Here is a 13,944-nt window from a genome sequence, read left to right on the forward strand (position 1 = left end):
TTTCACTTCAAAAATCATGTCACGTTTTGATCGATTTTTCTCATCAAAAATTGTGTTTGGTCATCTGTAATTCACAATGTTCGCATAGGATTTCGGGTTTTGCCTAATTATTTCCTCAAAAATCATGGCTATAGGTGTTCCTGCCTTAGGGTTTTTACTGTTTTTTTCCAAAAAAACAATGCTTTGTAATCTTCAGTTTTTGGGTTTTGCGATTTTTTTCCTCAAAAATTGTGGCTTCTTGCAGTCTATTTCGGGGCGTTGTGCTCATTTGCAAAAGTTTGTTGAGGATTTGTTGATTTTTCCTCAAAGTCGTGGTTTTAGTTTCATCTTCATCTCGATGTCTCTGGCTACATCGAGTGATCCCTTTGTTACCCAACATCAGGTTGGATGATTTGTGATGATTTTCGATTTATGATATTTGGAAGTTCTGCAAATTTTGGGAGGGTCAGTGGCAGGCTCTTGTCACAGAGAGTTTTGAGAAGAAGGGGGCAGCCTTCTCTGTTTTTCTCCCAGTTGGTAGAACGATGACCATTAAGGGAGGGTGTTAGAATAATGTATTGTTTCTTTAATGGTCATCTAGTTGTCTAGTTCGCTTAGGTAGTTTCTATTTCTGGTCTCAATTCATAATTGTTTCTTTTAGAAACATCATTTAAGTAATTCTATTTATGGAGGCTTCGCCTCCATTGTTTAATACAACATCAAATATTGTTGGTATTCTATGATTGAACAATATTTAAATCAAGGGTTTTGGATTCAAGTATGTCAAATACACTGTTATCCGTTATTGGATGATTTGCATATTGTCTGAGATTAATAACTCGAAGGAGTTGATGGGTATCTCAAGTTGTACAAGTTGTTTGAACCCCAGCCTGTTGGATATACAATTGTCAAAGGCTGAGGCAAAATAAGATCTTATATTGAAGACAAATAGATGTACATTAGTAACATTGAAAAAAATGAATAAAATTGAAAAATCATATGTATTCTATCTACTAGGAAAACTAAGAAGAGTTCTTGTGTATGCTCAAACTGCTAGGAGATTATAAGAGCTATGATTTGATATATTTTTGTACATGTACGCAAAAATTGAGTTATGTGGATGGTTCATCTTATGTAACTGTCATGAGTGACAAATGCCCCTCCTATTTTGCAACAGATTCTACATAAAGACATGTGCACTGCATGCACTCTGAATATGATCTTTCAGATGCTATATGTCATCCAAGTCTAATGATGATGCCTAGTTTTTGTCTTATAGCACTGGTATTCTGAACTTTTCCAGGGCTCTTCTTAGATTAAGCAGCTAAGTCAGCTAGTTAGGGCATTTATGTCTGCAAATAGAGAAAGGTTATTTCCTTCTTTATGGCCAGTAAACCTTGGCTGGGAAGAGATCAACCCCTGCAGTTTCTAATCAGTTAACTGTCTGAGATTGAGGATAAGCACATCAGTTCGCTGAGTTAACTGCCACCATTTGAGGAATCATTGCCTATGATGGTGGATCACATGTTGAAGGAGTATAGTAAGCACTGGAGGAAAAGAGAAAAGGTACACTTTGAAAATTAAACCAAAGATGCTGACGTTCAACTCATTTAAGGAAGGAAATACTACAATTAAACCAAAGATGCTGACGTTCAACTCATTTAAGGAAGGAAATACTACTACAGCAGCTGAGTGATTGGGATGTCAATCTATGTGCATGAGTTGAAATTTCAAGGGACGACAACCGTCAAGAACAGAAATGTACTACAGGGAATCACCACTCACACAAGGATCTAGCAAAATCATCATCAGAACTTCTTTTGTAACACAAGAATCTAGCAAAACCATCATCAAAACTTCTTTTGTAGTTTACAAACTCACAAATTCAACAACGGGTTTGAGTCTAAATCACGGATACACCAGTGAGCCTCTTAGATAGTAGGTTCAATTGAATGGGTTTATTTGACCAAAAAGAAACAAAAAATATAAAACTGCTGCAAAACAAAATAAGAGAGAGAGAGGGAGTGTGAAAATAAATATATACAAATCTGCTATTAGAGAATTTTCTTTGTTAGAGGATTGCAATTTAAGTTTTTTGTGTAATTTCAGTTAAGGCACATATCAATAGTATCAAAACTTTGATCTTGCAAGCCTATGAAACATTTCATGTAATGTCCCCAGTTTGAAATATAATTTGATAATGAATAATAGTAATAAAATTAAAATACAAAAGAATAAAAATTAAAAAATTAAATTAAAATATAAAACAATATAATTAAAATTTTATTAGAGTTAATGAATGGTCAAAGGGAATGAAATGCTAAATTGCGACTCCCCCAACTATGAGGTATAAAAGGGAGAGAACTCATTTGAAAGGGGGATAATTTGGGAATCAGAAGTGCAGATCTGATTTAAATAAGAAGTGCAGATCTGATTGTGAAAGGTTGTGTCCCTTTCAAAAGGCAGAAATAATGAAGAGTTGCACTCTTTCAAAGGGCACTAATGGTGAAAGGGTGTGTCTCTTGCCAAAAGCATGGTGAAGAGGTGTGACCTCTCCCTCACATTGAGAAATATAAAAGAAAGGAATCAAAAGCATCCAGTGGCATCACCAAGGATTGGATCAGATCAGAACTGTTATTAAGTTACAGGCAGTAACATCCTTGTTCTTGGTAGTACGCATGGGTATGTTTGTATGCTTAATATATGAAGCCTGATAGACTTCAATATGTATGACAGTCATACTTAATTTCATATACATTCATAGTACAACAAGATATTGACATATTTACAATCCCAAGCTCTTAACCAGTTCTAATTCCATTTTCTTGAGTGGTGTGATGCTATTAGGGAGAGGCGGAGTAAAACCATCGCATGATAGATGAGCCCCAAGGGTGAAAGAATTCATGATCCTGAAATCTGGGCTACAGGCCCCAAGGGTGAATGGACTAAGGTTCCAGTAATCTGGGCTGCATTAGGGAGATGGTATCATCACACCCTAGACAAGCAAGTCTCCCATCTAGGATTAGAAATTAGAAGGGGATTAAGATTAGGCTTGCATAAGGACAATGCATGCATAGTAGCAAAAATCGTTTAGGGAAAAAATCGGCAAACCAAAAGTATAAGATTTTTTGAAAAAAGCGGGAAAAAAGCGGATTTAAAAAAAAAACAGAAAAAATTGTAGAAAAAGAGACAAAAACTATTTTTTTAAATAACTTCAGGGTATTTCCATAGCATAGAGATATAAAGAACAAATAAAATAGAGTTTAACCTGTGAATTGTAGAAAATATTTTTTTGTTGTTTATATTCATATTACTGATTACATAGGCAAATAATCAGTTGACTTTTTAAGAGGGCTTTGTAGGGTTAATTCAATATTTTAGAAAGCTTATCAAATCATATTCCACAATTGCAATGCTTTATATCATAGTAACAAAAATCATTTGGGGAAAAAATCGGCAAACCAAAAGTATAAGATTTTTTGAAAAAATGGGTAAGAAATTGGATTTTAAAAAATCGTAAAAATTTGTAGAAAAATAGACACAAACTACTTTTTTGTTAAAACTTAAGGGCATTTCCATAGCATAGAGATATAAAGAGTAAATTAAATAGAGTTTAACGCATGAATTGTAGAAAATAGATTTTGTTGTTTATATTCATGTTGCTGATTGCATAGGCAAATATTCATTTAACTTTTTAAAAGGGCAGTCACCAAATACACCAAATAGTTGCCTAAGTCTGAGATCAAAGATTAGCTAAGTCTATAAAGTAGCCAAGATCAAAATTTATCAGACTGAGATCCAACTATTGTTAGGAATTTAGTAAAAGTGGAAGCCATTTTGAAGTGATCCAAGACTTTCATTGTGATTGAGGCAAGGAGTTTTCTAGGGGTATTAGCTAAGTCTATGAAGTAGCTGAGATCAAAATTTATCAGACAGAGATCTCACTATTGTTAGGAATTTAGTCAAACTGGAAGCCATTTTGAAGTGATCCAAGACTTTCATTGTGATTGAGAGTGAGACAAGGAGTTTAACCCATGAATTGTAGAAAATAGATTTTTGTTGTTTATATTCATATTGCTGATTACATAGGCAAATATTCATTTAACTTTTTAAAAGGGCAGTCACCAAATACACCAAATAGTTGTTCAAGTCTGAGATCAAAGATAAGTTAAGTCTATGAAGTAGCTGAGATCAAAATTTATCAGACAGAGATCCAACAATCGTTAGGAATTTAGTAAAAGTGGAAGCCATTTTGAAGTGATCCAAGACTTTCATTCTGATTGAGGCAAGGAGTTTTCTAGGGGTAGTTCAATATTTGAAAAAGCTTATCAAATCATATTCCATAGTTGCAATGCCTTATATTCCCTGATGGCAATTGGTAAGTCTTTTATATGGGGTAGAATTCAACAAAAGGCATTTGTTTAGTTAAAGTAAAAGATTAGCAAGCCACTGGTTTTGGCAATACCTAGCTTGCAACTACTATTTTAGGTAGAGATGAATTTTAATGATTGTTTATTGGAGGCTCTTTTATTACAACTATGTAAGCTTGTTTGTTGTCATTCAGATTTATTTCGTGGAGCACTTTAGATATATCGCTCACATAGTGAATTGTATGTCTTTGTTTGAGAAAAAATTAACTATATCAATTATAAATTAAAAATCATATATCTATATCTACATATATTAAATATGTATTTGAACGTTTAGTGTTGTGGTAGAAAAACTCCATTGGTGAGGTAGCCACCAAGGTTCAAACCCCTACTAGGCCATTGAGCTCGTGGGCTTTCTACCTTTGTTGGGTCGTTGAGCTCGTGGGTTTGAACAAGTGTGGTGTGGGGAATGATGAATCCCCCGAAAATGGACAAAATAACAAACTTTTTCAACGTTGATTCCACATTGACTCTGATTTTGTCTCAGACCAACCCTGTTTCTAAGCAATTCAGTAGATTCACGCATTTTTCTAGGGTTTTGCAAGTTTTTACAATGATTTGTTTCACTTTTTTGCCATTTTGGGGGTTTTTAACATGATTTTAACGTGATTTAAATGCAAAAATCTTTGAAAATTGGGTCAACCCTTGGTCAACGATTTTTTCATGAATTGGGATTTTTTCGGGGAATAAATCGGCTAGCTCCAGGTTTCAGGATTAATCGGGTATAATCGCGATTTTTTGCAAACTATTGCTTCATTGTGCGTAACTATACCATGAGCAACCCTAGCCATTAATTCGTAATTACTGTAACATGGTAGGTAGTAATGTATGTTTCCCTTTAGGAATGACAGCCTATAAATAGGGGACATTACATTTCCAAAAAAACAAAACAAAAAATAAAATATCAGTACCAACGAAGCAATAGTCTGCAAAAAATCAGGATTATACCCAACTAATCCCGAATCTTGGAGCCAGCTGATTTATTCCCCGATAAAATCCCGATTTATGGAAAAATCATTGACCAATTGTTGATCCAATTTTCCCACAGTTTTTTGCATTTATATTGAGTTAAAATCATGTTAAAACCCCCAAAAAATGGCGAAAAAAAAGAGAATCATAGTAAAAACTTGCAAAACTCTAGAAAAACTCGTAAAGTTACTGAATTGCTTAAAAATAGGGCCAATCTGAGATGGAATCAGAGTCAATGTGGAATCAACGTTGAAACAGTTTGTTATTTTGTCCCTTAGTTTTCTTTCTGACTTTTGAAAATCCCTAAGTAAAGGAGTGGGAGGAGCAATGTGATGGGGTCCTAGCACCACATTAATGCAAATGCAAATGACCCGTCTAAAACAGTGACAAGAGCTTGAAAAAAAAGATACTAACAGTCAATTGCAACAAAATTCTTCAATGGAAGGACGACTACTCCAACCTAGGTGACATGAAATTAAAAGACAGATTTACAAATCATTGGAGACTCAACGGAGCATTCAACCAATCCAACCGTCTTTACTACAATTTTATGCTGGACAAAACAATTATAGAACAGAACAGCAAAAGAGAAATTTTCATTTATTCCTGCCAGAAAAGTTTACAAGATTTGGGACCAACCCTCTTACATCCTCAGATACATTCCCAGACCAAGACGTTGGTCAATTGAACAAACTACATACAACTCGGACTTCTTCAAGTCCCGCCGACTCACGCCCACTCTACTTCCGTTTGTTTTCCATTCCCCCCATCGTATCGATCCCTCTCCACTTTTGTCTTTTTCCATTGGCTCTCCCTCCTCCTGGGCGTTACCACAACTAAAAGGAAAACAATGAACTCCAATAAACTGAAACTGCCACCGTGTCAAACTGAAAATTGCCACCGTGTCTTATTGCCTGCCCATGTGGCAACAGAAATAAAAACCATCTAGAAAGCAACACAAAAGAATAAATAAATAAAGCAAAGTTTAAGGGGAAACGATGCCCCTACATCAGGCTCCTCGGGTGAGGAGTTTGTGAGCATAGCTCGCAAAGGGCGTTGGGTAGTAGGACTACCCTTCCAAGCTGTCACCAACTTGTAGCATACCCCCTTATGCTTGAAATCAACACCTTGATCAATTTACTTCTTTCATTTCTTCCAGCATGTGAGCAGAATAGAGCCATCTTTTACATATGAGATGAATTCAGGTTCCTCATATTCACTTGTGGATCCAGGTCCACAATGCATCGAACTTCTCCTCCCAAGTACTGTCTGCATTTGCTGTAGCCTCTTGTTCCTGCACCTTTCCCATTCTTTGCACATGTTACAAAAGTCAATTCTATCATCAATATGAACAAAATTTGAGACAGCACCCATGGTGTTAGAAATGTTTCTTTTCCTCACTATTGCACTATGATGTTTGGCTCCCTCATACAACTCCGTTTCAATCATTGCAGATTCATGTAAAGCAACTGTGGTAGTATGAAAGAATTGTGAAGACTGAGATATTACCTTTTCACCCTTTGCCATAATGTTTGTCCCACTTCCTGTCAGTGTAAGCCACTCTTCCTCAACGACTGCAATTTGAAGTAACAGATCATCTTCCATATGTTGTTTTGTTGGCTCCACACTCTGTCCATGAAGACTATGACCAATCTTTACAACTGCCCCAACATGTGCTTCTTGCTTATCTACCATAAACTGGTTATCCTCTTCTCCTGTTGGTTGCCTTGTGTGCAAATAAATATCTTTCACAACCTCGCAACATTCAAAAAAATGAAGAACCACCTCCTTGGTTGTTGCTGCAATTCGGTACTACATGTCAGTCAGTGGCAAAGCTATCATTTTGCCCAGCTGCTGTAGAACTCTAACGGATGAGGAAAAGGAGAGATCCATTAGAACACCTTGATAAGGATTCAGAGGGGTCTAAATATGCTCTTATGTCACTAACTTGGGATAACAAAAACAGAGGTCACCTCCAAAATTATAATTTGAAATGAAAAAAATACATACGTGTGAGTCTGACACACTACATCAATTTGAATAGTAGTTATCCTCATACATATCATAAAATTCAGATATGACCCGATGAGAGAGAATTGCTGATAAGGATCCATTGAGTGTACTGAAGGTATCTGGTACCTTGTACATACATAGAACTTGGAAAATACTTCTTTCATATAGTTTTGATTTTCTTTTGTACTCACAAAATTAATTGGAATATTTGACATTCCATCTCAAATAAGTAGCAATCTTCTGGTCGGACTCTCCTGCATACCCACCTCAAGTAGCTAACTGTGATCTACTAATTGGAGACAACTTCTAGGTTATTGAGTCACATCAACACTTGTCATGTTAAGATGACACTTGTTACCATGTTCCTAGTCTAGGTTTGTCTATAAATAGTCTTGTATTTCCAAAGCATTTTTACCAAATTCTACGTAATTTTTAGAATTGCTTTGTGTAATTGATAGTACTTATTTTCACATGCACAAATCTTCATGTAGTGTGTATTTGCAGAATTTAGCTGTCTTTTTGATTTGGGTAATCAAGATTGTAACTTCCATATTGCAGATGTTCTAAGTCCATTTCCTTGTTTGCTACAATCTGCTTAGACCCTGTATCAGTTAAATGGTAAAAATCAATTTAGCATACTTTAGGTACCTTGTATATAAATAGTACATGATAAAATATTATTTCCTATAGTTTTGATTTTTTCGTGAAATTGCAAAATAAATTGGTATATTTGATATTCCATCAAACCTGGTTCAAGTAGTCTTCTAATTTGACCCTTCCGCATCTCCACCTTACATAGCCAATTGTGATCTCTAACTTGGAGACAAGTTCTAGGGTAGTAACCTTAACACTTGTAATATTAATGGTGACACTTGTTGGTATGTTCCCAGTCTAGGTTTATCTATAAATAGGCTTGTGTTTGCAAAGCATTGTAACCAATTTCTAGCCAATTTTTAGAATTCTTGTGTAATTGGAAGCAGCTCATTTTCACATGCAAACATCTTCCTGCAGTTTTTATATGCGAAGTTTAGCTGTATATTTTACATTTGGGTAATCAAGATTGTAGCTTGTACATTGCTGAGATACTAAATCTATCACTCTATTTTCTATATTCTGCTTGGTTTCAAATTATTTTGACAAGCTAGAAGATAGGATGCATCCTAAAACATTCAATGTTGACTTGAAAACCTGCAAGAATAAGATCTTTACAATTGGCAATTTCCTAAGTGCATTTTCAAAATCTTTACTATAGATAGAGTCAATTTACCACTCCTAATAGTAATCCTTAGACTCAATCCCTACCTGTTTAAAAATCAATACATTACCATACCAAACTCACGGAAATCCATCATTATACCTAGGTGCTCAATCTTCATAAAGATAATAATAATAGTTGCTTGAGGCATTCATTTCATTGGAAAATTCTTGCAAAAGTCCTAGTAACTTATTAATACAAAATAACTGTTGATTAGTTGCAAACTTCAAAACTAGTTGACATATTATTTGGGTAAAAAAGTATTTTACAGACCGTTCCATCTTTGGATGCTGACACCCAACGTGTCCATTGACTTATAGACAAATCTGTGACATCTCCATCATGTTTACCCATGCAATAGACTCCTTCAACTGGGTTATCGACATTGAATTTGACAGGCTCTTCAGATGCACCACCACCACCACGTGTAGCCGATCTTGCTTTCACAATATCAATTTTAAGTACATACTTTCCGATTCCCACTACTAACACATCCTGCATTAAAATAGTATTGAACCAAAAATCATTTAACAAAGCTAATAAACACAACTAAAACAAATGAAATTTCTTGTCCAGTTTGATAAGACTGCCATAAACCAAATGAAGATTCCACTCCATATCAACTCAAATTTTTAGGATAAGCAAAAACGAATATCGTAGATCAGGAGTTTAGAAAACTTACCTGTTGATGAGAATGCCAACATAAACGTGGATGAACTGACTCCCAATCACCTGCAATCTGAATAGCCAAGAGAGTTTGCTCTGTTATCTGTATTTTTTCATCATCACCAAAGCCCTCTACAATTTTCCGAATAAAAATCTTCCCATCTGAACTTGCACTGCCATTTCACAAAGCATGCCTCAGCAAATAGATAATCTAATTGCAATGCACAACACCAAAGACAACTCATGACCTAACCTGGCTAAAAGATGGACATCTTCAGAGAAAAAGGCCATATCTGTCACCCTCTGCAGGAATAAAAAACAAACACGTTTAAATATTTTCAGTGTCTTACAATAAAAAATAAAAACATTACAATAAACAAAAACTCATACTTCCCCATTTGCGGGTTCCTATTCTGACAAGTTCTATGATTAACTACAATTTTATTATTTTTCTTGGATGGTCTTTGTGATTACCTTAAATTTTAACTGTTAATTTCTTTTTCTTTTTCTGTCATTTATGAGTTTTTAATAATTATGGTTTATTATCTCAAGTCTAGGTGCCAATGCACAATGGATTCAAACCTTCACCTTATCCCAAAATGAAGAGGTCAAATAAATAGTACAATTCATCACTCCAAACAAATAAATTAAAGTTGCGTGTTACAACTTTCCTTGACCTTCTAACATTGCAGCTGTCCAACTTAACTGGATTCCGCTCCCCTCAAAAATAAATCTGTTTTTGGCAGTACTTCCTAGCTAAGTACCACAAATGAATATATTTCATGAATAGAATAACATAAAGGCTTGGCTAAATGACTAGCTGGTTGTGTCCTTACACAATGAATGATCTATAAATATAAAATATTTCCAAAACATTAGAATCAGAACTTTGTGAAATGCCGGTATCTTATATAAATCATAGATATTTTGCTTTTTGAAGCTTTAGAACTAAATCTGTTTTTGGCAGTACTTCCTAACTAAGTACCACAAATGAATATATTTCATGAATAGAATAACATAAAGGCTTGGCTAAATGACTAGCTGGTTGTGTCCTTACACAATGAATGATCTATAAATATAAAATATTTCCAAAACATTAGAATCAGAACTTTGTGAAATGCCGGTATCTTATATAAATCATAGATATTTTGCTTTTTGAAGCTTTAGAACAATAAGGTAATAGTCTGTCATTATGTGTCACAGCCAAATTTGCCTACTGTTTTGTCTAGCTTTTTCAATCATCAATGCAAATTACATTTTTAACTTTTGTGTTTGCTTTCCAAAAGAGTGTGTCCAACTTGACATTGAATCCATCTACACCTACACAGATCCAATTTTCTTTCATGGTTAGTGATGTTCCCTGTGAGGTAAACATGGTCTGTAGTGGGTATGCATGTTGATAAACCCTTTAATTATGAGGAATCCCAACTAGTAATTAATAAGCCCATGCCCATACAATCAAACATGTAAAGTTTGCATAGGGCACTAATCCCAATAGTAAATGAATAACATGCTTTACTTGAGTAATAAATAGATCGATGATATAGACAGAAAAACATTGGACGCAACACATACCGCTAAATTTTCAATCTGGAATTATATGGATCAGAGCTGGCAACAATGGAAAACATAATTGATATTTAAAAAAATTTAAAAGCACAAGAAACAAGATAGATTAGTCTACAAAATTTGTATTTCATTACTCAGCTTTCATAGTGGTTGTGCATTTTGAGATTACATATAATTTAACCATTCAATCATGATTCAAGTAAATTTTGGTTTAAAACAAGACATTGTGCTCTGATGTACTCTAAATGTTTTAAGTAGCGTAAGTTAGAATCAACATAGAAAAACTGCTACAAGCTTCTTCTTTTGTTCAACTTCATGTGAAGAAAGTGGTATCCATTTTGCATAGCTAAGCCTACAAGTTTACCTTCTTTGAATTGACAAATTTAACTTTTTGGGAGCCATGAGTTAACATGCCTAATATTGTTTGTACTTTGTACCGTATATATTTAAATGTTCTTGAATAATTTTGTTATCACAACTCAAGTTTATAGTGTGCACAATAGTGAAAAGGTAGACTTTATTCTTATTTTATGTCCAGTCCCACTTGAAAATTGACAAAGAATTCCATGAAAAAAAAAGATGCATTTATCAATGCTAATTCAATTGTTTATCATCTTAGTACTTTGTTACAGGTGGTTTCCATACTATACAACAAATTTATGATTATATTTGACCCAGATATAACAGAAACCAATAACGTGGATTTATGCAACCAATGGTGAAGTACAACAGTGCAAACTTTAAAAACATCATGGTGCTCTCAAAGGTAAGTCATTTGTAAATTAATCTACTAAGTTACTGGTTCAGGTTTACAACAGTGCAAACTTTAAAAACATCATGGTGCTCTCAAAGGTAAGTCATTTGTAAATTAATCTACTAAGTTACTGGTTCAGGTTCAGTTCGCAGGTTTGGTCAAAAAAAAATTTGTGGTTGGCTTTGTTTTGGGTTCGTCCATATAAAAACATATAAAAATCAGAAATGTATACACATTTGCATCAGTAATTAAGTTCAAAACACCATACATAGCATCATATATAGTATGATAAACAAAGCCACCAAAAAAATAAAAAATATTACAATGACAACTAGTCAAACTCAGATGTCATGATATATATTACATATAAAATTAAAAAATAATAATGTCAAGCATCAACAATCAACCATCATTAATCAAGCATCATCATATGGGTCATCAAAAATATCATCACCATCAATATTATCAAAACATAATAAAAGGCATTGTACACTAACTACGTCATCCCCCTAAAAGAAAAAGTTGCCTTCCTAATGGTAAGGAAAACAAGTAAAAACCAGGTAATATTAGGGAAGTTTGTCTAATTTAGTGATGATATTGTAGACAAAAACCTATAGGAAAACTTGGAAGCATAGTTTGCATACTTGGACTTGGAGAGTAGTGGGCTTACCAAATGAATTTAGTGGGGATTTGGGGAAACTGCCCCTCATAGGGGTTTGGGGGCCATGCTCCCAACAAGGTCAAGGAGTGTAATGTCCCCTTTTGGGATTACCCTTGTAAACACATAAAAATTAATTAAATCAATATTTAATTAATTACCCGTATCGCAAAATTAATTAACTTAATAATGTTAGCCCTTTCCTATCCCCAAATTAATTAAATCATATTTAATTAATTCCCCCGTCATCCATATAATTAATTTATTAATCAATTATATATTGTTGGTGTAAATAAATATTCATTTTGGATATCATTACACTTTACTTAAGTTAACTTAGGATAATGCATCTCTTCGTAGTTTGGATTTGAGACACTTAGGGAAGTGCTTATTTTGTTGTTACACTCCACATTCGGTGGGTCATCCACCTCTTGTGGAATATTATATTATTTCTCTTACCTACCCCTAGTATTTCTTACCTACCCTTGTTTCTCATTGAGCCACATGTCATATTTGTGTGCTCATACATCCATATGGCCTTGCCTATATAAGCAGGCCTCTATTCATTGTATTGGTTAATCTAGTTGATCATTTGCATATTGATGAGAATACAGTTTGTTCTTGTCATTCTATTGTCTCTTTTTATGCTTTTCATTGTGCCCTTGATCTTTGCAAAATCCTACATGGTATCAAAGCTATTGGGGCTTCATTGATTGGTTTTTGGAGACATCGTGGAAGGCTTCCATTTTCGGATTTGGGATCTTCATTTTTTGGGGGCGTCATACAGCGACTTGGACATCACCGTTGAATCCGGGAGGCCGTTTCCATAAATTTTGACTATAAAGTCGACCTATTTTGGTGAGAAATTTTTTTTCCCCATTTTGGCTATTATCGTACGGATTTCGAAAAAAATTTCAAAAAAAGCGATCAAAAAAAAAAAAATTTGGTATTTTGGGGGTCCCGCATACCCCCCCCGTACTCGTCCTCGGGCCCCACTCACCGGTCCCGGCTTCCACCGCGCCCCGCCGCCACCACCGCCGGCAGCCCCGAACCGCCAGCTCCCGGCGACCTCAGCTCCCGACCCACCGGCGTCACCTCCCTCCCGTCAGCGACTAAACCGACGAACCCGCGCCCGCCATGTGGCAGGCGGCCACTGGCCCATGGTCGACCTCCGTACGCACTGTCAGACCGCCACGTCATCAGACCGTATGCCCAGTCAGCAGTTCGTACAGTACGGACGCCTAGTCAGCCGAGAGGCGAAGTTTTCGCAACGGTCATACGGCCGTCAAATTTAAGACAGTGAATTGTTGACGTCAGCGCCACATCAGCAGCTTTTTGAAAAAAATTTGACCCCCCTCCATTGAGCTTTTCAATTTTGCAGTCCAACTTTGAAAGGCCATATCTTGCTCATTTTTGCTCCTTTTTTGGTGTAATTTTTTTTGAAATGGGCTAAAATTTCGTGATCTTCGCAGTGGTGTGGTTATTTTCTGATTTTGGTGCACAGGTTTTTCGGAATTTTCGGATTCTTTCAGCTGTACCTGTCCAATCCTCAATTCTGCAACTTCAAAGGCCTCGTTTGAGCTCATACGACCTTCTTTTCAGGTGCCGTTTTTTTTGAAAGTGCATATTTTTTCGTATACTTTCATAATCT

General features: G+C 35.3%; 1 protein-coding gene across 3 annotated transcripts in view; it reads right to left on the reverse strand.

Moving 5' to 3' along the window:
• LOC131042443 (enhancer of mRNA-decapping protein 4) overlaps window positions 1-13,944 on the reverse strand; it is an 81,494-nt gene that overhangs the window by 44,535 nt on the left and 23,015 nt on the right. For all 3 annotated transcript variants that reach the window (XM_057975719.2, XM_057975718.2, XM_057975717.2), the window contains exons 2-4: window positions 9,566-9,615; window positions 9,329-9,485; window positions 8,920-9,141 (exon numbers count right to left, since the gene is read on the reverse strand). In XM_057975719.2, the coding sequence (XP_057831702.2) occupies window positions 8,920-9,141; window positions 9,329-9,485; window positions 9,566-9,615 (429 nt within the window). The remainder of the gene's footprint in view (window positions 1-8,919; window positions 9,142-9,328; window positions 9,486-9,565; window positions 9,616-13,944) is intronic.

Source organism: Cryptomeria japonica, chromosome 1 (genome assembly GCF_030272615.1).
Source record: "Cryptomeria japonica chromosome 1, Sugi_1.0, whole genome shotgun sequence".
Classification (NCBI taxonomy): domain Eukaryota; kingdom Viridiplantae; phylum Streptophyta; class Pinopsida; order Cupressales; family Cupressaceae; genus Cryptomeria; species Cryptomeria japonica.